Source organism: Python bivittatus, unplaced genomic scaffold (genome assembly GCF_059951505.1).
Source record: "Python bivittatus isolate LINGU-HERP-01145 unplaced genomic scaffold, Pbiv_v1 ctg000590_np1212, whole genome shotgun sequence".
Lineage (NCBI taxonomy): Eukaryota > Metazoa > Chordata > Lepidosauria > Squamata > Pythonidae > Python > Python bivittatus.
Window position 1 is genome coordinate 12,302,766 of NW_028277086.1, and position 26,027 is coordinate 12,328,792.

Sequence of the window (26,027 nt, forward strand, 5' to 3'; positions counted from 1 at the left end):
CAGTTGATTTTGCTGTCAAGTAGATTATTTTAATCTGGGCTGTCTCTTTGATTTAATGCTTCTAGCTGCTTTTACTTTTTCTAGTCTGGTATGCCACCCAGAGTCCACTGGAGTCAGGTGGCCAATAAATTTAAATAAATAAATAACTAAACATAACATGCTGTTGGACCAATCCCCATTCTGGTCGAGGCAGCAAAGCCCACTGATGTCAAGAAAGCACAGTTGAAAAAGGACATCAACAAATTGGAGCAAGTTTAGAGGAGGGTACTATAAATGGTGAGGAATTTAAAAACTAAGCCCTATGAGGAACTGTTAAAGCATCTGGGTATGTTCAGCCTACAGAAGAGACAACTGAGGGAAGATTTGATAGCAATCTTCACATATCTGAAGATACAGAGGACAGAGTGAACTTGTTCTCTGTCACCTCAGGAACACAACCAATGGATTGAAACCACAGAGAGGTAGATTCAGTTAAATATTAGAAGGAATGTCCTGATGGTAAGTGCTGTCAACTAGTGGAATAGGCTGCCTCATGAAATGGTATGCCACCAATTACTGGAAATTTTCCAACAGAGGATGGATAATGTCTGTCTTAAATGTTTAATAGGTCCTACTCTGAGCAGGACTTGATGACCTCTGAAGTTCCTTTCAACTCTTTGATTCAGTGAAAAAGTCCAGAAAATTGAGAATTCAAGCACTCTTCATTTAGCAATGTCCTGATTAAAAAGAGTCTGAAATGAAATTCCTACCTCATCACTCACTGGCAAGGGGTGGGAGGACCTGAGGACAATTTAAGGACTTTCTTGGTCTCTTTCTCGTCCTCTCATTTTCTACGGCTGGAAATTAATTTATTTATGACAGAGTCAAAAAGGAAAGAGAAATGAAGAGAAGACAGAATTCTGCCACTACCACTGCAACAGCAGTGAAGGGTCTGAGGAAATATGCAAGGACTAGAGAAGGGATTCTAACATAGCTACAATCCTGATGATGTCAAAAGGGCTCACTTGATGACCAAACTCCCTAAGTTCTAATGAAAAGGGCCTTTTTAGCTATAGCAGTGACATGATTGATGGTGACAACAGGAAAAGCGTGCTCAGCGGGGCACCTAAACAATGGGTCTCCATGCCTTCAAGAAGCCCAGTTGGCAACTTATTTGGAGGTCTTTCATTACTGATTAAAAGCATCACATTTGGGATGTCATTTCAGAAAACTGCAGCATGTGACCAATCTTGTCCAGATTTGGAAGCTAAGCAGGGTTATGTCTCTATTTGGAATAGAGACCACCAGAGCATTCCTGATACAGAGGATTTTAAAGATCAATATTCAACTGAAGCCAGAACTTTTCCTTTTAGGACTAATGGATAAATAGTTGGAAAGAAACCATGAAAAGTTATTTCAGTATATGATTACTGCGGCGAGATTACTATATGCACAGAGCTGGAAAGATTCAACACTACCCACTATGGAGGAAAGATTGGTGAAGTTGATCGATGTTGCTGAAATGGATAAATTGACTTCTTTGATTAGAAAAAAGACATTATTTGCATTTATTGATGACTGGAAGCCTCTTAAGGACTTTTTGCGTAAAAACAAACTTGTGATTTATGGTTTTGATGATTAGATAGGATAGATTATAGAAAGAAAAATAATAAGATGTAACTTTAGAAAGAGAGTTAAAATATATTTGTACTTATAACTGCTGTGAAGAATACTGGAAGCCAGTTCTTTATATCTTTTTTCTATTTTTCTTCAACTTTTTTTCTTTTCTTGCACTTTTTGCTTTTTCTTTGATTTCTTTCTTTTTCTTTCTTTCCCCTACTTTATATTAGTTTGTGTTAACTTTTATCTTCTTGTTTAAAAGTTTCAATAACAATTATAGAGAGAGACCACCAGAGCATTCCATGGCTGTAAGCTCTATAATGCTGCCAAGAAAATGGAATGGTTATGTCCACCTATTGTAATCGACAGGATCTGAGCTCGTCTTGAGGGCATGTTATCTACCACATGCTTTTATTTTAGCATTTTGTCTTTTTAAAAATGATTTTCATGTTTTGTATTAGTTTTAACTGTTAATTGCCCTGAGGATTATATGTACTGTACATGAGAAGGACAAGCTATATAATATGATTTGCAAATCTTGGTTTCAAATCAAAACACTGTAATCTGATAACCACTTTAAGACACTGGTTTATATTTAACAATTGCTGCTTCTAAACTTTACTGCTGAGGAGATGATTTCACTGGGATGATTAGCCAATACAGCAAGACTATAGCTTGTGCTATCAGACAGGAGCATCCACAGATCAAAAAAGTTAAGAGGATGGCCAGGACCATGTAGTAGAAGACCCACCCATTTTTACATGCATCACATTTAAAGAAGGGGAGAGTTGTGGATGTCATGTTGACTTTTTTTTTGACCTTCGCTCTTGACCTTTACTCTTGAACACCCTGTGGCAGTCACCTCACTAGCCCCTGATTCCATAACAATTTAGATCACCCCCAAAGATGTTGGCATCCCCCTTATTAGGTAATTTGGTTACTTATAGGAAGTCAACTTATATTTGGCTTAACGAGTTGCACAATCTCAGCCATTGGGGTTAGTATGAACCCAATTAGTAGTGGTTTAGTCAACAACTTGTACAAAAATAAACCTGGCTCAATGATCTCCCCATTAGCGGGAGATGGGCGGGGATAAATTGAATAAAATAAATGAATGTGTCAACCCATTGGCTTAGGAAGTCTTATCTGTCATTTGAAGGGTTCTGGTTAGAGAGAGCAAGAGATGAAGATTTAACAGATATGAATCTACCTGTTTCCTTCAGTGATTAATGGCTTTTCAGGAGGTGTGGTAGATATCAGAGGCATTGCAATGTCATGTGAACCTTCTTCTTTTCCTTCATGCAATAAAGGGGCACCTTCTTCCTCTTCACCTTCATGGGTCTTCTTTTTCCCTTTGGCTCCAGATGATACTCCATCGATCACATTTCCAAAGTTCCCTTCGGGGACAAAACCAAAAGGACTTGTAAGGATGGCAAAATGAAAAAGATAAAGATTAGATTAGGAGATAAAGATGAAAACCATTCTAGCAGGTTATTTCTTCCTCTTTTTTTGTAAAAGGATGCATTACAAAGTTTTTCAGATTTTAGTTCTAGAGCAGTATACCTCGACCTTAGTGACTTTAAGATATGTGGACTTCAACTCCCAGAATTCCCCAGCCAGCATGCTGGCTGGGAAATTCTGGGAGATGAAATCCACACATCTTAAAGTCACTGAGCTTGAGAAACACTGTTCTAGAGTATTCATCCTATTGATCCTATTTCAAGTGGAATCAAAGATTTTTACAACTCCATTTTAAGAAATGGGAGGATGGTTGATTAAAATAGATGGAAGTTCAGATACTAAGTAACAAAATAGCTTTCATTGTTGTTGTTGTTATTATTATTATATTTAATATTCCACCTTTATTTTGCATAACAGAAGGCAGCATACATAATGTTCCTACCTCCTATTTTCCCCACAACACCAAGCCTGTGAGTTGGGTTGGGATGAAAGAGAGGGACTCGCCCAACATCACCAGCTTTTGTGCCTAAAAGAGGACTAAAATTGCTTATTTCTCAAGTTGTTAAATTGAGAAGGGTCTCTGAACAACCAAATAAATTGTAGTCTTGTATATAGATTACTGCCTTATGAAATATTAGAAAATTTTCAGGGGAACTTCTGTTTTTTATGTGAATTAGAAATTTAAAAAAACACACACTGGCTAAAAGTGCTTTTTAAAAATTTTATAAAAATAAAGAGGAAACATTCCATTTTGTTTTTCTTCTTTTGACTTTTCCCACATTTCCACCACTCTGAGTTCTGCAAATGATTTAATGATAGTCCCTATTAAAGTTTAATTCTCTTGCAGATTTTCAGATGCTCCATGTTGGGAACAGTTACACCTACAGTATGTCTACAGAGGTAGACACCATTTACAGTATTACATGAGGAAACATATATATATATATATATATATATATATATATATATATATATAAAAAATGCTTTTATAGTGTCACATTTTTCTCAGTAGCAGAATAATGCACCAAGACAGAGAAAATGTAATTTGCCTGCAACAGGATAGTTCTTCAAAGAGGATGTCTGGATCCTTTGTACATCAGTTATCTATAAAAGCCTTTGTGATGAAATGAAACTATAAATATAGAATAGACCCATCTAGAAGGAATGTAGTTCAGTCCTGTTACTTTAATCCCTGATGATGGAACATGGCTTTGAGTAACTTTTGTAAGAAATTCACCTACAAAAGTGTGTACCTGGTGCTGATTAGCAAGTATCATAAAGACTTCAAATACTTCAGAATCGCAGAAAGTTCCTCAGAACATCAACCTCCTACAGGGCTAATAACTCCACAGATATCCAAGTCCTTAACAGAAAGCTAACAGAGGTTTTAAGAAAGAGAGGTCTTGTGTGTATGTTTTCAAATGGATATTCTGAAGTCACTGTATAGCAGCTAGAGTTCAACTTCTACTGGAAGTGGCAATAGAAGCAGAACCATTGTGAACTTAATGATAAATGAAGATACTGATCTTGGTCCCTTGGAACATGAGGACTTTGGAGCAGATCCAACAGCAACTCTTCTTCCTTCAGGTAGCTTTCAGAGAGATCTCCTACAGTCCAGACAGGGATCCTATGTGGGTCCCTAAAACAGATTCCCTGTGTAATTCACCTATACTCTCTGTCTTTGAAAAATCCCTGCCCGCAACCCTCCCCTTGCTGTCTTGATGGTTTGGACTGCAATCCTATCAACTCTTTGGTCCTACGGAATAATATCCAGTTGAGAAATACTAGCCAGCATGAGAAATGGAAAAAGTTTCTCCCTTAATCCTTCTTAAGAGGGTGGAGAAGCAGGATAAGAATTACACTTATTTATGCTCTTAATTACACAAATACACTCATGAGGTTCTGACATATTCGGCCTCTCCCGCGCCCCATGTTTTAGTAAATATTAGATTTATTTGCCTAAAAGGTCTTCTCCTCTACACCCAAGCTGATTATTCAGGCTTGTAATATTGATATAATAGTTGAAGCAATTTGAATGAAAGAAGAGTTTTCTAATATTTAAAAGACATGTTGGATTTTTCGTGAAGTTTGATACTGGCACTGAATCAGGCAACCTTTCTCAGGTGGAGGGCAAGGTGTTGACTTTTTGTGGCATTAGTACACACTTTCTAAATTAAGTAAAGATATTTCAAAGAACAGCCAGTTCAAGTGGATAATAACAACATCACCCTGGAGAATTTCTATTTGCAGTAGAATGCTATACACATACCAACAGACACTTCAAAGCTTATTGGCTTATCTCCAACCTTCCTGTCAATCATTGTTGCTTCAAAAAATGCCCCAAAGAGGAGGAATTCCTCAAGTTGTTCTTCATGGATCTGATAAAACAGAGCAATAAATAAGAGTGAACCTATATTAAAAATGATTGAATTTGTAATAGCTTACATATGAACAGATACCAAGATATGCACAGAGAACTTTAGTACACTATTAGCTTCATATTTGTTATGGGACATCTGTTTACTATGAAACTGAACAAAACAAATGTGAAAGACATATCTCCACTATTTAGTTTCCTTTTTAAATTCCTTTAATTGAAACAAAAACGAATGGGAAACTAGCAGGTTGGCAAAAAAAAAAAATTACTGGCCTCAAAAATAACCTATATTTGCAACAATGCCTCTAGCCACCACTAACCCTTAGAAACCTTCTTAGAAATTAAAATAGTTGGTGGCCATAGCCATATGCAGATTCAGATATTTTGTGACTTGCCAAATTCACCATGGCAAACATTTTATAAAAGCGCTTGTAGCACGTTTTCAAAATTTCAAATATATCCACTGGCTGGAAAAGGTTGTAGACACTGCTCTATTGGATCAATCAATCAAATCCTTTATTACGGTCAATGACCAGATGTCTACTGGATCATCTAAAGTTCTAATAGCATCATATCATGCAACTTTATATATCATTACTTAGAAATTACCTCCATGGAGTTCAACGGAACTTATTCTTAGATAAGAACAGCAATCTAAATTTTCAAGTCGTTGTTATGATTGAGGCAGAATTTACAAATGCATTTCACTCGAAATATATAATGTAGCCAATGGCATAAGATAGTGAAAGTACTTCTTTTTCTACTAAAACAAATCCTCAGCAAATACCACTCTTGTGCCCTGATGATTATGCATTCTGCATTTTGTCTTACATGCAACTCCCTAAGATAAAAGATACCTTTATGGGAGGTGTATAAAAAGTGCTGCTAAAAGATTAACCACCAACATAAATTACTGATTTCTTTATTCATACCAAAGCACATATGGGATGAAATATGTGCAGAAGATAAATAACTTGTATGTTTAGGATTATATGACACCCTGTTTAGTTATATACCTCAACTCTAAGGAATAAACAATGCAGAGTCCAGAATTTAGAAGACTTTGGACAAGTTACCAAATTACTTCCATCAGTAGAACTGCGAGAAGTAATTTCCTCTCTCCCTGCAGCCCTCCCCCCTTCACATCTTCAAATCTTCTCTAAAAGGCAGAGGATTCTTAAGAACAAATCTGCAAACCTCAAGGACAGAAAACCCTGTCATGTGGATGGGACGTTGCATTCTACACATAGTGCTGCCAACCGCAAGAGGTTCCATATTCTTTTCATCAATGTCTCCCTCGCCCTCCAGTGAGATGTGACCACTGAGAAGCAGATGTGCTTAATTATGGTTCAGGGCTTATGCTGCATGTTTGCTAGCTTTGAAGGGGTCCACCTGCCATCATCTCTTTGGGGTTCCCTGCCAGAAGGGTCATTCTTTGTCTTCTTGTATTCTTCAGTATCACTGAATAGACTTTGATTGCTAACTTGGATTGTATGATTAAGTTATTTTCTTATGCTGCCTTGGAATAAAGCCTCAAATACTCATACGGTGTGGTCATTGTTTCTGAATATAGAGGAACCTGTAACCCAACCCTGCTAGGAACTGTAATTAGGTGAGGAAGCTGAAAAGTCTGATAAAAAACTCCCAGAGGACTACCCTTCCCAAGGCTCTTTCAGTAGCCTTTCAGTAGGAGCTGTGACATCTAAAATAAGATTGGCTCTCAGTCTTGGGATTCATCTAGTAAAGCAAATTCAGATTTTAATTATTTACCTCAGGGGGCACATCAAAGGGTTCCACTTCCACATCTGTTGAATTTGTTTTATCTGAAGGGGCAGGTGACTTGCCATCTTCTGCCCCTTTGTCTTTTCCAGTCCCTTTTGAACTTTTGGAATCTTTGTCCTTGGAAGACAGTTTCACATCCTTGATGATCTTTGAGAACTTTGATTCATGGGCTGAACCAGAGAGGATTTCCACTGCAAGCTCAATTAGAAGACGTCCCCTAAAAGAGACACCTTCCCCATAACCTTCGTTGAGTTCCTGATGGTCGTCCATCAAGGTGTGGTTTCTGGGTGAACCATAGAGATTGATCCAAGCAGGTCCAAAAGTAGGCAAGAAACCTGAAAAAAGGCACGCGTTCCACAAAGAGAAGCATAATAAAACATGAGAAAAACAAAGGCCCCCAACACAAGCAGGCACGTTTAGTTGCATGCCAATATACTTTTGAACCGGCACAGTAGCTTGCCACTTGGCTTACAGATTGATCTGCTTGTTTGCTAGTAAATCTACACAAGTAAATTAAAGTCTTGACCAGAAATGACATGGTGACTTTCATATAATCATAAACGAATAATGTCTGTGCTTTATTTGTGCCTTAGGTGTCCAGCAATCCAGATTAGGAAAGCAAGAGAGCTTGATATCCATCAGAAGAAGTTCCAGCAAAGGGAATCTGCTTGGAAACCAAGTTCTTGGATGGCTTTCCCTTACCCTAATATTCTAGATATGTGTAGCAGACTAAAATAACAGGAAATGCACTGTGCATATGTTTAGATCCTATCATTTCTTCCTCAGTGTGGGGAATAAAATTTCAAGGGCTACCCACCTCTTCTAGAAGAGTATGGGTATGGGTGGATTAAGCAATTCAATCTATCTTGTTAGAAGAAATAATATGTCCTTTAACTACTATTTATGCCACATGGCAAGAGAAGAATCACTTCATAAAGAGCTGTAGGACATCAAAGGCAAGTTGTAGATGGCACTCATTTTAGAACCCCAGTTCTTGAAATCTCTTGCTTCATTGTGAAATATAGCCCTCTTTCCACCTCTCTCCTTTTTCTGATAGACTCTCCTCACATCCTTTCCATTCACTTTCTTAGATGAAAATACAAATAAAAGAGGTAGATATTCTGAAATTCCCAAGTAATCACACCCGACTACAGCTAGGTGTATCACTGCAAATCCAGATGAAGATGATGACAAAAATCAAGATATGGATGGGTTCTGGATAGATAGGAATCAGCCACTTCCCTATATTGGGGTTATATCAGAACTGGAGGGATAAAGCAGTTTCTTCAAACTTTCTTCAGATCTGAAGGGAGGGGTGTAAGTGTGATGGAATGGAATTATGAAGGCCAGGCTCAGGGAGAAAAACATTTTCTTTCATCTCCTGAGGAGCGTGGGAAATATAAGAGGATGAGACTGATACCTCCCTGAGGAATTCACAATCTTGTGGCTTGCATTACTTGGGAGCTGGGTTTCAGTCTGGGAAGATTCTTGCTAGAGGTTGTAGCTAATAAACATTGCTGGACTGAATTTACATGGTCTCTTGGAGTTCCTTGGGCTAGGCCTGACATCAGTCTTCCCAGACTGAAACCTCAGCTCCCAAGTAATGCCAGCCACAACATTGTGAATTCCTCAGGGAGGTGCTAGTCTCAACCTCTTATATTTCCCATGCTCCTCAGGAGATGAAAGAAAATGTTTTTCTCCCTGAGCCTGGCCTTCATAATTCCATTCCATCACAGTAAGCCACTGTATGATTGTTGACATGCCCTTCCTGTAATGATATGTGGGAATGACCTTGGGACACAGGAGGAAGAGCTGCAGTCTAGACAATGGCCTGATAAATGAAATCTGAGTTCAAAGGAGGGGTGTGAGTGGAGGAAGCATCTCAGAAGGCACCCTCCCTACTTTTAGGGAGAGTAAAAGTAAGAGAGAGGAGAGATACTTTCAGACTTTCAAGATTCTGTTACTGTAACCTTACAATAAAGGTAGTGTTAGTACTCATGGTTGGTGCTTCTTGTCTAGACTATCTCAAAGGGATGACACTTCCTAACTTCTCAGTAAGAAATATCAAGCTGAGTAGTGGCAACAGTAGTGATAGTAATAGAGTGACAAGTGAATGCTTCCATCCGTCAAACGGGCCTCTGGTTGTAGACAGCGAGGCACATTTTCTTGTTCTAGTCTTGCAAAACTTGTCCAACTCTTAGTTACACACCATCTGGCTGTATGTTCACAAGAAACATGATGGACAGTGTAAAATAATTGGCTTATTGCATACTGCTGGTGCTTGTTTTTATAACTTTGTCACCTTATTTCTAAAAAGAAATAACTTTAATAATTTTGTGCATGTTGCTTGGAGGATCTCAACAGAAAGGCTATGTACGCATCTCTTTTTATGAAGCTACATAATTTGTATTTTCTAAACACATGTTAATATCTCATCTCTAAATTATATCTTGTAAAGAAATGCCCATCTTTAAAAATCAGCTGAAATTTAATAGTGTTTCTTTAAAGATTCTCAAGTCTTAGGTTACATAATGTTTCACAAGAATAAATGGGGGAAAAATCCTTCTCCTTAATAACACAGATTTTTAAATAATAATAATAATAATTCATCCAACAACAACATCTGCCTATACCAGGTCCTTGGGAAGGACTCAGTAGGTGGATGAAAATGCCAAATCGTCTAAACATCTGGCTGACTGTGCGACCAACCATAATAATTCAGGATTTTCCTAATCAAAGAAGTATTTGACTCTTTACCTTTATCACCATCCTGTTCATTTGAGATCTTCTTCAGGTCTATGAAGTGAGTTGCCAAAGCCACATCATTCACGCTGCCTTCATCCCACACTTGGATTTTGACTCTCCGGCACAATGGGGGAAACATTTCTTTAAAGACAATCTGTTCATGCCACACAGGATCAGCACAGTTTTTTTGCACTGTGGTCCTTCCCTAAAACAAAAGAGGCTGGCTGAAGGATTCCCAAAGGATAGGGAAACTTTGCTGAACGCTGCATCCTTCCTGGACTAAAGTAAGTAGTGATGCTGCTATCAAAGTCCATTGGGGCCTCCTTTGCCTTTTTGATTATGAGGGTGATCAGTTCTCATGGTACCTAGAAGAAATAGCTTCCACCAGGGACTGTAGCTCCACTGTTATTCTTGGTGGAAGAAGATACTACCATTAGCAGCATGACAATAATCTTTTTCACTGGGTGTGAGGGTAGAGAGAGAAAGAGAAACCTCATAGTTTCTATAAAGTTCACAAGAGTTCCTCTGTCACCTACTACATTAATCTGTTTCCACAAAGTGAGGAAGAAAGAGGGAGAGAAGATCAGGAGAATGCCTTCATCACCACATGCTTGAACTACTGCAATGCCCTCTTCATGGAGCAGCCTTTGAAGACAACTCAGAAGCTGGAACTGGAGCAGGATGCAGCAGATCACACCCGTTCTGAGACTGCTGAAGTGGTGGCCAAGAGGCTTCCAGGCCCAATTCAAAGTGCAGATTATCACAAATAAAGCCCTAAATGGCATAGCACCAGGATGTATCAGGAACCACATTGACAGGATGATTCTGCCTGTCCAGTCTGAACACTTAGGGAAGACCTGTTGAGGGTCCCACCATCACAGGAGGTACATTTGGCCCCAAACCTTCTATAAATGTCCCTGTGGAACAATCTGCCTCCCGAGGTCCGGTGTGCCCCCACTCTCATGGCCTTCAGGAAAGGGGTGAAATCCTGGCTGTGCCAGAAGGCCTGGGGGCCGGATGGGGGCTCGCACCAGTGGAGGTGGCTTGTGGGGTGATTGACCTTGTCCTCCCATCATCTTGAATGTTTTTAGTATTTATATACAGGGTTTGTTGTTTAGATTTGATTTTTAATGGATTATTTATTTAACTATTTATGGGGGGATTTTTAATTGTTGATGGGGTTTCTGATTTTAACTGTGAGCTGTCCAGAGTCACCCGTTGGGGGGAGATGGGCGGCATACAAATTCAATAATAAATAAATAAATAAATAAATAAATAAATAAATAAATAATAATTCCAGAAATTCTTGAAGACCAGTTGTTTCATAGAATCAGAAGGAGCCTTAAAGGTCATCTAATCCAACCCCATGCTCACTGCAGTATCCAGTAGAGCATCTCTACAGATGACCATCCAGCCTCTTTTTGAATGGGCATTCATCATACAGTATGACTGATTATTATACTGATTAATATTGGTATTGATTCATATTTGAAAGGGCCTGGGGAATCTTTAGCATGTTGTGGTTGTCCCTTTATTGTGCACCACCCAAAGTTTTGTGACAGTATGCAAACATTGTAACACAAAGACATAAATTGCTGATGTTGCTAACGTAACCTTGCTCACTCAAAATTCTTGACAGCAAGGTTAAAGTTTTGTGCATTTTTAGCTGTCAGGGGACAAGAAGAAATAAATAAAGGCCGTAGAAGACCAACTGACCAGGAGAGGCAACCCCAGTATACTCCCACTTACCATTTGACCTGCAAATGTGACAAGCACAAACGGATCCACCATGTCCTTACTATCACCTATGAATGCTTTTGTGACATTGGCCATGATGCTAGAGTTCATTTTTGGAAGCCCCTCAGCTCTGTAGATTCTCACGTAAAATCTAGCCCAAGGTCTTTCTGACGGAAATCCTTTCGGAATCAAGAGGTTTCTGGAAGGGTGGGGGAAGTGGGGGGAAAAAAGGTACAGATAAGCCAACCTCTGAAGAAAACTCAGCAAGGAGATTTCAAACAAATGGTTGCATACATCAGAGCAACTCAAAGTTTGATGAACCCTTGGCTGCAGCCCCAAAGCTGTCCAAATTTGCCACCCATCATTTCTGAATGGATCAGTAGGGGGAAATTATTAATGATTGTATTTATTACTTTCAAACCTAAATTAAATTCAAATTTATTTTTTTATAAGCTAAGTCTAATTTGATGTTGAACTTGGAACAACTGTATCTATTTGTCCAGAGGGTTATCCAAAGACTAAATCTAGCCCTCTGCTTGTAAAAACTTGTGTATTCCAGGTTGAGTAAAGACTTGGCTGCTGGCAATTACATAGATGTGTTCCTGGTAGCAATATGGAAGTGCTTTGATAATGCCTTCAGGATTTTTTGCTTGACTTCTCAGTCTCACCTCTAGTTCTGAGATTTCCTAGTGGCCTCCCATCCAACTAGGCTCAGCTTTTGAAAAGATCACCAAGGACAGCCAGGCACTGCCACCTGCTGTCACACATTTTAGACAATGATCCATATTAAACAATATGCTAAAGACACCATTCACACAAGGAATGGTGGAAAGACATTAATAAAATCAACAAGCAGACAGAGGGCCCTCAGTTCAAATCATGACCATGACTTGAAATCGAGAGTTTAAATCCCTTCTCCCTTCCTATGCAGATCCATCCTACCTTCTCCCATGCTTGCTATTTAGCCTTTAAGATGCCAGTCTGCATGGCTCCAATCTAGCCAGGAATAAGCAATAATATCTCAGAATGGGATTGACAATGAGGTGCATAATACATACCTTAGCAAATTTATTTTATCCAAATTTAACTATCAAAGCTTCCCTCCATAAAATCCTGAGAATTCTGCAGCAGTTAAGAATACGGTTTCCCCAGATACCCTTTACCCGAAAGCAACCCAGCATAGCTATGATAGATTTTCTCAAGCATCACCTAAGACCCTTGTTCTTAGAAGAAGAGAATATCTGTAGCTTAGGGATGAACTGTGGAGTCCTTGGTGCTCTCTGAGCTTGGTGGTTTGCTTGCAGACGTTTCATTACCTGGCTAGGTAACGTCATCAGGGCAAGGGAGTGTGGAGTTTGCTGCCTCTTCATATACGGTAGCTTGCCCTGCCAATGTTGATGGGGGTGTGGTTTTCTCCTTGGTAGTTCCTTGATTAGGGTATTGTACCCTAATCGATACCCTAATTGTACCCTATTGTACCCTAACCAAGGAACTACCAAGGAGAAAACCACACCCACACCAACACTGGCAGGGCAAGCTACCGTATATAAATAGGGAGCAAACTCCACACTCCCTCGCCCTGATGAAGTTACCTAGCCAGGTAATGAAATGTCTGCAAGCAAACCACCAAGCTCAGAGAGTACTAAGGACCCATGTTATTCCTGCAGGATTTCTATTATTTTGCATGGCAGCTGCCTTCCCTACATGGATCGTGAGTGCCAGCCAGAGAAAAAGTGAAGTTATGCCATACTTCTCTATCTGCTCTTCTGCATCACTTCCTTTCTGAGCCGCTTGTATCGTGTCTCCTTTCCCTGCAACGCTGATGTCACATTTCAGGTATCCCTTGACGCCTGTCCTAATGTCAGCTGGATCTGTGAGAAGGGCCCACTTGTCACAGAACTGATGACCTGGAAAAATGCACAAATGAGAACAGCACCCAGCCGAGATTTTGAGATCCTTGCTTCTCAAGTGTCACATGCATCAGCAGATGGCAATATATTAGCAGCAGCAATTCTGTCTGTCAGATGTCAAGAAGGGCCCATGAGGAATCAATCAAAGCCCTGCCCTCTTTTATGTCTGCTGCATGTTAAACAAAGGCGACACTTTGATTACGGGACATGGTCATCCTCCTCCTAAAGACAGCCTTGCTGCCTACCCTGAAAGTTAAGCTGGAACCCCAACAGCAAAAAGAAAGGAAAAGGCCATTCTCCTTCCTCCAGCCTCCTCAAGCAAGGCTAAAGCTGGCTGTATGAAGATTTGCAAAATCAAATTGCCAGGGCTCCATAAATAAGCATCTACATTCTGAACACCCGAGGGAGCATCACAGACCTCAAACTTCATCTCTGGATACAGAGCTGCATCTTGCACAGGGCCGTTGTAGAGTTATTGGCCTAGTGTGTTGTATGAAGCCAGTCACTGTGGTTTGTAAACTGTGATTTATGGTCTAAGGAATACAGCCTATCAGAAATTGTTAAATGTTCATGGCTACAAAAACCACAGCTTAACATGATGTGTGAACAGCTCATGTGACAAGTCCTTCCTCTCCACAACATCTGATTTTCCACGTAATATAACATCTAACACAGATGTTATTTCCATATAACATCTAACACACCTCCTGATAGTCTACTTTTCTCACTTTGTATCTTCCTCTTTTTCCCCATTTGAGTAATCAAATGATAGACAGCTGCCAACAGGAGAAAGTTCAGAAACACCACAACACAGTCATAAGAAAGAACAAGGGAAATTAAAACACTGTTGTATTATAATGTGATGTTTTGGAATTAGTGGGTTTAATTTTCAGAATGGACCATAGATCTATTTATTGTATTTATATATTACTTTTCTTTGGGAGTTCAAAGAAGTGTACATAAGGGTCCTTTCTCTTTATCCCTACAATAACAACACCTTAAGTAAGGTTGGGCTGAGAAAGAGAAAAAGTCACCTAGTGAGCTCCATGTTTGAATGGGTCTTTAAAGCTGGGTCTCCCAGTCTAAAACTATAAGTCTTATATTGAACTACATGGAATGGGCTTAGTCATCACAACAGAGAAGAGGCACCTGCTGGTCTGACTGCCCAACTGCATATATTTCCATGAATAATCAGAGAATGAAAACATTTAATTCTAACACAACAGTAAAAAGAGCAGAGATTTATGGCACCTTAAAGATGCATTAATTTATTATCTCATGTGTTTTTCCATACCATTTTAACAGATGCATATGTTCTCCTGTCCTGAGAAAGGTGTACTGTAATTACTGTTGAACAGGGGAGAGAAGGGAGAATGGCCCCAGAAAAGATGTCAGTGAAAATTGCCTATAGGTAGTGATCATTACCAAACATTTTAGATGTGACACAGACATCTTTGTTAACTATAGACAGACTAAATTGGTGGCCTTGGTGTTTAGAAAAAAAACTTTACTCACTGCAAAAAAAGCCCTAGGAGTTTTTTTTGGGGGGGGGGAGGGCATTTTTCACAATCAATAAAAGAATTTCAAGATGAATTTGGCTGCCAGAAAAGTATTGCAGTATGATGAAGTAAAGACAAAGCTGTCATATGACGATTTTTTAAGACAAAGGGAGAAGTGGGGATCTGTAACGTATAGGGAATTCTTTTTTGAAAGAAGGCAGGGCTCTAAATAAAAGAATCATTCTTATTAAATGTTGCCTAGTTCATAGGCAAATGGGTCAACAAACAAACGGGAATTATTTTTCAGCCCAATGTTCATGTTAACACAATGTAGCATAAGAAACCTTGATCTCTTTTTTTAATATAATTTTTATTAAGAATGTTTATTACAGTAGTAAAAACTAATACAAACTAAACTTAGAGAAAGAGAAGAGAAAAAAAAATAAAAAATGCAGGAAAAAAAGAAAAAGAAAGAAAGAAGAAAAAGAAAAGAAATATATAAAGAAGTGACTTCCAACATTTTCTTCATCCCATATGTGTCTCTTATCTACAAGCAAATCCATAAAACATCAATCCTGCTGTCAGCAAAAAATCCATAAAGGGTTGCCAGAACTTTGCAAAAAAAAAAAAAAAGTCTTATTTTAACCTCGCTCAAATAAGCCAACTTTATATTCCTTCCTTTTACTTCTAACAGTTTTAATCTTTAGTTCATTCATATATTGTCAGGATTTGATTTCTCTTCAATTCTTCTTTATCCCATCACACAGATGTTTTCAAGGCTTTAACAAGCCTCTTTTGTAGATCCAGTAACAAAACATTTTCCTGGTTATTCTTTTGGTTTATCATTTGTATTTCCCTTTTAATTTTTAAAACTTCAGCCAATTTCTTTTATAGATCCAGTAAAGTGTTCTTTTCCAAATCATTCTCTTGGCCTGTCATTTGTAGTTCCACTTTTGGTACTGTCTCTGTCTTGTCTGATAAAATTTGTTCCACATCTCTCATTCCTTCATTAACATCTTTTGGATACAGTCTATCCATAGAAACAGACATCATTACTGACACTGTTGATATTGTAGTTATTAATTTCTGGCTCCATTCTTCAAAGATCTTTAATATTTCCAATGGTATAATGTTTTGTGTCATTTTGTAAGTCCCAGTATTAACTGACATCAAGAATAGGCTTGTATTTTTTTTTTCCTTCTGCTTAGAATCTTTAATCCCCTCTAGTGTCCAGTTTCTAAAATCATAAAATAACTTATCTTTGTTATGACTTACAGTAGCCAGGATAGCCAAACTAAGTCTGTTTCCTATGAGAAGCTATTCATTTTTTATAGCTAATTCCAAAATCTTAAAGTCAATATTCCAAATTTATCTGGACCCCTAATCCATTTATAACTTTCTTATAATTTTAAAAAAGCTTAAATATTTAGCTTTTTGCTGTTTATTTCAAATTCTTTAAGTTCCTACGCTTACTGTATAATTAATTTTTCTATTGTTCAGAGTTGAAGATAAACTCACCCCATGACTTTTCATACTTGTTGTTCCAAAGGTCTCTAACAGCTTTAAGATAGTTAATAGGCAATTTCCGAAAGTGATTAGAAAGTGAGGCTTGTGAACTTAGTGTCCTTTAAAAGGCTCCGCTGCAGTCGCAAGGAAGATGGCTAATCCCTTCATCTCCCGGCACTCAAACCCATGGAAAACCACTGTCCTGCAGTCTCCTCGTGAGGACCAGTTGTCCAGAGCACATGTGGGCCATCTCCTGTCCTCCATCTATCCAGAGAGGTTCCAAGGAACTAGTCTACTCACCAGTTCCTTGGTCTTTGCTGTGGTCGTTGGCTCTGCTTTCGTGGAGATATCTTCAGTTCACCATACCTCCCCCAAAAGTCAAGAAATTGTATTAAATCCCATGAAGAACTGTAGCTCAGCTAAAACCAATCTAATTAATTCTATTTCTGAAGGATTATGGTCACCTTTAGGTTAGTTACAACACCCTGGGGTGTTCAAATATGCTGCCTCTGATTTTGGATATTGCCCTTTCTTACATTAGGTTGGTGCCAATTTTCAAACTTCTAATGTAGCAGAAGTTATGATCCAGATTTGTCCACTCTCAGGGGAAGCCTTAACATAGATGATTCAATATGGGCAATGAATATGCAATATTTATACAATCCAGAAGTGGGTTGCTTTGTTTCCTTTTTGTTTTAGTAACAAGTTAAGTGAATTAACCTTGAGATGCAACAAGCTAAGCAGAAATCTGTTTAAGAAAAAGAGGGATGGCTGAAAATACGTCACTTACCTGCTTCATTGTAAACGGTCCCCAGATCTACTTTGAAGGAGCCAATCAGTACACTCCCTATAAGCTTGTTATGCATAACCTGCCAACAGAAGACATGTGAAAAGTTTATCTCTCCATCTCTATCTATCCACCCACCCATCCATCCATCCATCCATCCATCCATCCATCCATCCATCCATCTATCTATGCTACCTCAGTCACCAAAGCAACTCTACCCAGAGAGGTTATATTTCTGACATATAAACTTTCATGTAATAAAATACCATTCGTCCTCTAATCTCCAGATGGTTCCCTTCAAAGAACACCTGAGCCTTCCAAAGGCAGAAGAAACAGAGTAGTGATTTACCCTTGGAATAAATATTCTTGGCCTATCTGTTAAACATTCTATAGGATCAGGATGGTGAGAAATAAATTGAATTTGAATTTAACTAATTTCATATTTTCCAGGGAAAGTACAAACAAAACAATTGAAATGCTTTTTTTTTTTAAATTGCAATGCTGTTCACAATTTTTTTAAAAAATGTAATTAGGGAAAAGTTTGCACAAAAATCCAAAAATTAATGTATAAAATGTATTGTATTTTGGAAAAATGACTGTAAAAAGTCCCTATATAAAATGTCTGTGAATAAAATGTGTTTAGAGAAATATATATCAAAATGCATATATCTTTTAATATGAACATTTTTAAAACTATCAGATTTGGAACAACATATTTCACAGATCTGAAAAAAATAAGACACTGGAAGAAACTGAAATTTTGTTCATTGTTAATATAATTCAGCTCTTGTTTCATTTTGACGACAGCTTTCAATCCTGCAGATTCCTCTTCATTCTTCCCTTTCTTGCCATTTTAATCTACTACCATAATTCATTCTGTACAGAAACGTCTGCATGACAGGGTCAAAAAAGTCACAATGATGTCCATGGCGGTATGATCAAAGTTCCACCCATTTCTGTTCGTTGCATCAACCACAGGCAGAGCTTGATCTCATTACCATGGCCACCATCTTACTTTTTTTGACCACACCCTGCAGACACTCCTGATTCTGTAAGTCACGTCGCAAGGGCCACTAAAAGGAATGTGACTGTTCATATTTCTATCAATGCAGTAGAGGAAATGAATTCTTTAAAAGCTTCACCCCTTCTGATTTTGTAAACAAATTTGAGTTACAACAGTGTCACAAAGAGAGATGAATATTGGATGTTGGCTGTGAATCTCTCTTATTTCCTACAAAGTGGACCTGACCTTGACAGCCCAATCTTAAATGCTGATTTAAAGGTGTAATATAAAACACAGGAACCCAATAGAAAACACACTTGAGAATAAAATGGATTGTTCCAATTAGTCTCTTTTTTAAGATGAAGAGGCAGCATTTAAAAATGCATGAGATGTGTATTAGGATAAAGTGGTCCAGTCAGTTTTGAAAGTTTACAAAGACAAGCCATCTCTCTTCTACGCAACCACAATTGTTCCTTTTGTTTTCAAACAACAAATTAGTTGCCTGCCCAAGATGGATATACTTACGGAGATTTTGATAATTTTGTCAAAGAGATGAACTTGGGGCCCAATGAAATCAAACAGAAAATACTGAGGAAGGAAAAACAAAACAGTAAATATAAGAGGATTAAGAAGCATAATTGTGGGGAGAAATCTAAAAGGTATCTTTAGATCTCATTTCTTTAAATTTTCCAGCAAAGAATAACTTGAGAGAATCACATAGAGCAGTGTTTCTCAACCTTGGCAACTTTAAGATATATGGACTTCAACTCCCAGAATTCCCCAGCCAGCATGGGAGTCCAATTCTGGGAGTTGGAGTCCACCTGTCTGAAAGCTGCCAAGGTTGAGAAACAATGGCATAGAGGAAAAGATAATTCCAACTTTTCCATCACTACTGTTCTCATCCAGTTGAGAGGCTCCCTTTAGTGTTATCATCTTTGAATCTTAACCATTGATTTCTTCCTTTTTTCCCACTTGGATCCTAAATTAAAGGATGAGTCCTTCTCCTAAGGGAAGAAACCTGGGAACCACAGTTTAGTGAAACTGTTAGGAAACTCTGACAAGATCCTTACCTTGCTCAAGCTTACAGGTTCATCTGCAAGATATCTTAAAATGTATTCTACCTTAAAGCCCATATCACTCTAATATAGGTAATATGCCTAAAGATGGGATAAACTGATGCAAGGTGCACCTTCAGTAGGTGACAGAACTGGCCTTTCCACCACCTTTATTTATTTTACTGAAGAAAAGCAAAAAGCAAACCCATTAGGACATCTGCATTTTCTAAACCTCTCAATGCAGTTTACATACTTCATTATAAAATGGCGCATTGGTTCCTTCTTTGACTGTTGTCTGCTTCTTTTCATCCCCAATTTCTATAATCACCACTGGATCTATGTTCTCACCAACGAGCTGCCGGGCTTCAATGATGGTTATGGCAATCTGCAAGAGTGCAATGCAACTTCAACTCAGAATCCAAAGGGACGTTTGGGGCCTTCACCAAAGACACTGGCCACCATTTGGTACCTTACCTGGTAATTCTGGGACTTCGTTTCCATTTCATGGATCTTCAATTGCACCTTGGCTCTGTTTCCATTTCAGAAGATAAAGACATGACTCGGTCTTCAGAAGCTACATTTTGCATTGTTAACAAGTCTAATATGATTTAATTTGCCCATTTCCATACACAGATATGGAACTCACTTAAAACTGAAAGTTATTCAGAGAACTATTAGAATCTAGGCAAGAATCCAAGCTTCAAAGTTAAAGCATTTATATATTGATACACATATATTTGTTCTAAGCATGATTGTTAGGAGAACCAGAATTGGCTTGTGCCGTTATCACTACGGCATAAAGTATAATGCTCAGTTCACTCGAAATGCTAAACCCAAGCCCAAACTACAGGTTCATTCCCAAAAAAATTAGGAGCAACCTCTTCCTGAATCCTTGGGAGCCCGATGTAATGGACACTAAATAATACCAGCAGTGATTAAATTATGAGGTTGATGGCTTCATATGTTATACAACTTTGGAGAGAAGCCATTATTTCATTATCGTGTCAGGTTTTAGCATTTAAAAAGTCCTATGTGCGGTCAGTTGGAGAACTTTTATCAGCATTGGAGAAAATGGAGATCAATCATGATCATTCATGGTGCATTGATATTACTTTCTGTATTAAAGGCACTATCATCCTCAACATGACTTAATACAGAGGACAAACAAGAGAGTGCTCTGCTTATTCTTTTCCCGGGAACATACAGCCATCCATTCTAGCAGCAAAATGCTGGAAGAGTAGGACTTTGGTGTTCAGAACTAGGCAGCCCAAACATTTCATTTGGAATGAGTGCTTAGTATATTTTCATATGTGAAGCCTGCAGTGGCTGAATTTCACAACATACTACTCTAGGCTGCAATGTTGTATAAATCAGACCTTCACAGGAAGCCAGAAGAATGTTCATTTATTTGGGCATCAAGTATTGTGGGGACACAGGAAGGTTTTATTATGAATGAAAGCACTAAGATGGATATTGAAAAATATAAATTGGTGTCATCTGTGCCATTGTGGGTGTACATGAAAGTAGGAATCAAAAGGTTAGTGATAGTTGCATTTTATACTATAGTGAAAGGGGATAATGGAAGAACCAGAGATGAGTTTCTGAAAATATCATGGATATTCTGAATGAATGTCACCTAAGTGAAAAATTCCAATAGGAAAGAATAGATGTAGCTCAGGGTTGAACTGTGAAGTCCTTGGTGCTCTCTGAGCTTGGGTGTTTGCTTGCAGACATTTCCTTACCCAACTAGGTAACATCATCAGTGCAAGTGAGTGTGGGGTTTGCTGCCTGTTTATATACAGTAGCTTGCCCTGTCAGTGTTGTGGGTGTGGTTTTCTCCTTGGTAATTCCTTGATTAGGGTATTGTTTTCTGCTTGATTGTCTGCCTGGATTAATCCCTGCTTAACTGGGTGTTGGCTGCTGAGAAGATGAGTTCTGGTCTTTTTGTTTCCTTCTTAATTTTTTTATAGTCTCTTTTGAATGATGTGCAAATTTGGTTTCTTTCTATGTCTATTGATGGCTGATTTGTCTGAATGCCAAGCTTCCAGGAATTCCCTAGCATTTTTGGATTTGCTTGGTCTAGGATGCTCAGAGTTTCCCACAGTTTCAGCTCAAAGAGCAAAAAAATAACATTGGGAATGTTGAGTTTGCCTGCTTGCCAAACTCATAAGAGTTCTTACATTATATTATATAGCTATCAGCCTCATATATATGAGAAATACTGCTGTATATGTACTTTGTAGCTTCATATATCAAATGCACCTAGAAGGTTGATTTGATTTCCACTGAATTTAGCAACTTGCTTTCTACAGACAAGAGTGAAAGCTAAATCAAGACTGTTGATCTGTTCCTTCCCACTAGCTTCTGTGAAAATCTCTGGTAGTTACTATCTCCCCTCCCCAACATGCTTTTAGGAAGGACTTGAGCCTGGTTCTCCTCCCTTCACTCTTTTCTACTCAAACCTTTCATCTGATGCAACTTGTCTTCAGATAGCAACATGTTGTTGACATATAGATCTTGCCAGATTATAGAGAAACATGACAAATTCCATGGTTTCCTGTCTTTGGCTAGATCAACAAGAGATAGGAGTATTTAGCAAAGGAAGAGATTTTATGACCTATATACCTTTTGCTCCAAGAGCCTGAGACTCCAAAGCTACAAACAGAGCCAGTGTCATCATACACCATGTCTTCTTGTTCCCCATCTTGACCACCCACAACCTCATGCTGCAAACTTCCAGATTTCTGCTCCTCTGTTGAAGGAAAAGCAATACTTGTAAGCATGGATTCTGTGGTAGAAATAAGCAAAAATTGTGTCCTCCATATAAGTATCATGCTTACTGGAACTGTAGTCCAAAATGTGAAGAGGACACCATGTTGCTTTTAGGGCATGAATTCATGTCTTAAGAAACTCTACCCCACTATTTTGGTTGAAATGCCTGTCTGACAATAACAATAATGGAGTGCTAAATGGCCTCTTGCTTATCTATCTATTCATAACTAAAAGGGGAAAAGGGGAGATTGGAAGTTTCTTGGTGACATCTCTGTGGACAAGTTAATCAGTCCCCTTGACAGCTAGGTTTGGTTTAGATTTGTAAAGGTACAATATTTCTCTCCTGCCTCTCCCTGAAAAACAAATCCCAAAAGAAAAAGAACAGTTGGATAAATGCAGGGAGGATCTTTGAGATTTCAAGCAATAGTCCACTATAGCTGTCTGTGGCTGAGGAAGTTCATTTGTGATAAGCAAGAGGACTTCCATTACTGATGCTTTAGAAATAGCTATCTAACTCTTGCATACCTGCATGAGAGAGGCTGAGCATTAAGGTTAAAGCAGGAGGGGGAAATTTTCTGCCCAGAAACCCCTCGTTTCAAATTCTTGGAGCCTTCTCTGATCAAAGCTGCTGAAAATAAAAGTTTCCCTGCCATTCTGGGATAAGCAATGCTCAATAGTGTAGGCCCTAAAATAGGTTTAACTTTCTTAGAAAAAAGCCAAACCCTTTTGTTCTATCCTTTCCCTTTTCTAAGAGGAAAAGGCCTGAAGATTTCTGGATTTTGCAGCCTTACCTTACCCACTGTGGTTCCTGGACATCCAAAAACATTAACAGAGGTCTCAAGCCATCAAATGTTTGTCACCTCTGATCTAAAACCTTGCCTTCTAGTCCACTAGAGACATGCTCTACTGGTAATTCCCAGAACCAGATCTTCTCAATGGTGGCTCCATTTTTGGAGTTTCGAAACATCCTGCTCATGAGTGTAGTGCATCAGCATGGAAAATGGCACACACCTTGTGACTCACAGAAAAAAATTCTATTGATCCTGCGCTACTGATGCTTGAAAAATCCACCCTTAAAAGGGCTCTAAGGTCAGAGTTTAGGCTTCACTGGGACAAATGTAACATGTTATTACACTCTTTATCATGGATAGTACTTCTGGTGTCTCAAAGTAGCAATTGCTCTGGGACATTTGGATATCAGATGATATCATCTCAAACTAGGCAGGCTTACCTACTGCTCCCTTGTTTGCAATCATTAACCCCTTGTCTCCTTTTCTCTTCATCTTCATCTTTATTCCAGAGAACAATCCTTTTCTGCAAATAATAGTAATAATAATAATAAGGAGGAGCGGGAGGAAGAAATAAGCATAGAAACAAGACTTGCAGTCCTTCTCAACAGTGTTCCAGGCAGCTTCTTCCAAGATGCTATTCCATTCTCCTTTACCCTTTTTTTCCCTATTTTTTCCCCAGTATTCCTCAATATTTACTCAGCGTTCCATTTTCACTAAGGAAACTCAGTCTTTGCTACACTATTTTTTACCGCCCCCCCCCCACACACCTTAGAGTTCCTTTTCTTTAATGTTTCTTTTTTTGTTTAATTTCTACTAAACTTGTGGTTCTCCCAAAGCTTTTGGTATCACCACCTCCACCCCTTGGTGCTCTTTTGACTATATTACAGTCCACACTGAGAAAATGAATTTGTCCCAATGTTGCACAGGTGGCACACTTTACATTTGTTTAAAGGTATTGTAGTTAGGCAGAGAGGTATGTGTGCAAAAAAAGAAACTCATATTAGATGCAGGACTTAGCTTCCTTCCACGCTTTAGCTTTTTAAACGTTTTGAAGAGGAAAACTTAGATGCAGATGGGCAGAGATTCCATTCTTCATTTTTGTCCTGCTGTAACTAGGACCATCCACTGTGATAGTCACTGGCTATAACATGGCAGGCACAACTAGGTGATCAAACCCTCACTCTTTTTTAATGTGCATCACGTGCATTGCACATATGTAGAAGGGGGAGAGCTTTGATCACCTGGTCACACCCACCAGCAGTCATCACCAGAGACATCCATGGCTATAGCTTCTACTGATAATGCCACTATAAAGTAATATGGCCAAATAATAAACCATTTCAAATCCCTCCTGCACTACAGTCTGCACCATACTGGCTAAGCCAAAATATTAGTTTTAGTTTAGTGCAAGGTTTCTTAAGCTGGGCAACTTCCAGATGTGTGGACTTCAACTCCTGGAATTCTCAGCCATGGCAATCTGGAAGTTACCCAGGTTAAGAAACACTGGTTTAGCATGATGTGTGAACCCAACTGTGGTAGCCTGTATTTCCCATCTTGTGCTATTTGCTTGACTACAGCAGTGTTTCTTAAACTTTTTGCTTTCAGGACCCCTTCCCGCTTTGAAAAATTATGGAGCACTGCAAAAGAGCTTTTGTTTGGAGGGGTTCTATTTATCCATATTTGCCATATTAAAAATTAAAATTGATGCATTTGTAGAATATTCATGTATTGAATCATGTAAAAAGAACAATATTAAGCCCATTAGATATGAACAAATAAAATCTTTTTCATGGAAAAACCCTGTATTTTTTTAACAAAGAAAAAATAATAATGAGAAGAGTGACATTGTTTTAAATTTTTGCAAACTTCTTCCATCTCTGGCCAATCATTTTGATTTCACGGACCCTTGAGAGGGTCTTGGGGAACCCCCAGGGCTCCTCGGACCACACTTTAAGAAACACTGGACTATTGTACAAAACGCTGGACTACCATAAGAAAGCTGGACTAGACAGATGTTTGATCCTGACCTAGTTACGCTCTTTTGAATCAGGAACTAACTAGAGAGTTACAATTTCTCTCACTCCTCTTGCGGACTGCATGTTCTCAGCGTGAGCTTCAGGAACGTTTTCCAGTTAATCCTTAAGCCTTTCAGAAAAAATCACAGAATCTCTCAGTGGTATGGCAGAATCCATATGGAGTTGTTCTCTGTGATGTATCATGAATATATAAGCACAAACAACAGGGGACAAAACAGCATCTTGCCCATCCAAGGTGCTGATTCCCAAGCACACTGAGAGCTATCCAACTGAGCATTTTCCTTTCTGAGCAGCTGAAAACACATTTGCCAAACAAATGGCATGTGTGTGCAGAACAGTTGGAATAAACGTATCAATCCACGCATCTCAGCTGCCAAGAATTGGAACAGTTGGTGGCTGATCAGTTCTTCCTAGAGTTGTAAAAATATGAAGAGCGCACCCTGATGATTAAAAATAGAACAGAAGCTGGAGCAGAGATATTCATGAAGCACAAAAGATTAATCCCGCTCTCTCTCTCTATTTATCTATTTTATATATACAATTTAGACGCCACCCAACTACTGACGACTCTTGTCAGCTTGCACTTGAAAAAGGAGGAAATAATAGAATAGAAAAATAGATCGTGTACATCCAGAAGGAAAAAAAACCATACACCTTGAGCATACACAGGGGCTCACAACCACCCTACTCCAAGGCCTGGGAGAATCGCTTTGAAACGCTTTTTCACACCTCTCTCAACTTGACTGAGCAGCCATTTCTAAGGAAAACGCTCAAACACCTCACCCCCAGTTTTCCTGCAATACCTCACAAGATTTAATCAAAAGTCAAACCCACAAGGGATGAATCAAGGTAGATGAGATATCTGCAGAAGTCAATCATATGAAGAATTTGCATACCTCCCCGGTGTTTTTTAAGCTGCTTTCAATTACCATGTGCAGAACTTAATCCTTTTCATTATTCTGGCTAC

General features: G+C 38.7%; 1 protein-coding gene across 1 annotated transcript in view; it reads right to left on the minus strand.

Annotated features, from left to right (window-relative positions):
* FER1L6 (fer-1 like family member 6) overlaps positions 1-26,027 on the minus strand; it is a 90,801-nt gene that overhangs the window by 50,045 nt on the left and 14,729 nt on the right. Inside the window, exons 2-13 of the mRNA XM_088148988.1 lie at positions 23,465-23,547; positions 22,087-22,213; positions 19,936-19,990; positions 19,715-19,846; positions 18,932-18,994; positions 17,407-17,485; positions 13,452-13,608; positions 11,714-11,900; positions 9,977-10,169; positions 7,208-7,554; positions 5,330-5,438; positions 2,810-2,996 (exon numbers count right to left, since the gene is read on the minus strand). Of these exons, the coding sequence (XP_088005114.1) occupies positions 2,810-2,996; positions 5,330-5,438; positions 7,208-7,554; positions 9,977-10,169; positions 11,714-11,900; positions 13,452-13,608; positions 17,407-17,485; positions 18,932-18,994; positions 19,715-19,846; positions 19,936-19,990; positions 22,087-22,213; positions 23,465-23,547 (1,719 nt within the window). The remainder of the gene's footprint in view (positions 1-2,809; positions 2,997-5,329; positions 5,439-7,207; positions 7,555-9,976; positions 10,170-11,713; positions 11,901-13,451; positions 13,609-17,406; positions 17,486-18,931; positions 18,995-19,714; positions 19,847-19,935; positions 19,991-22,086; positions 22,214-23,464; positions 23,548-26,027) is intronic.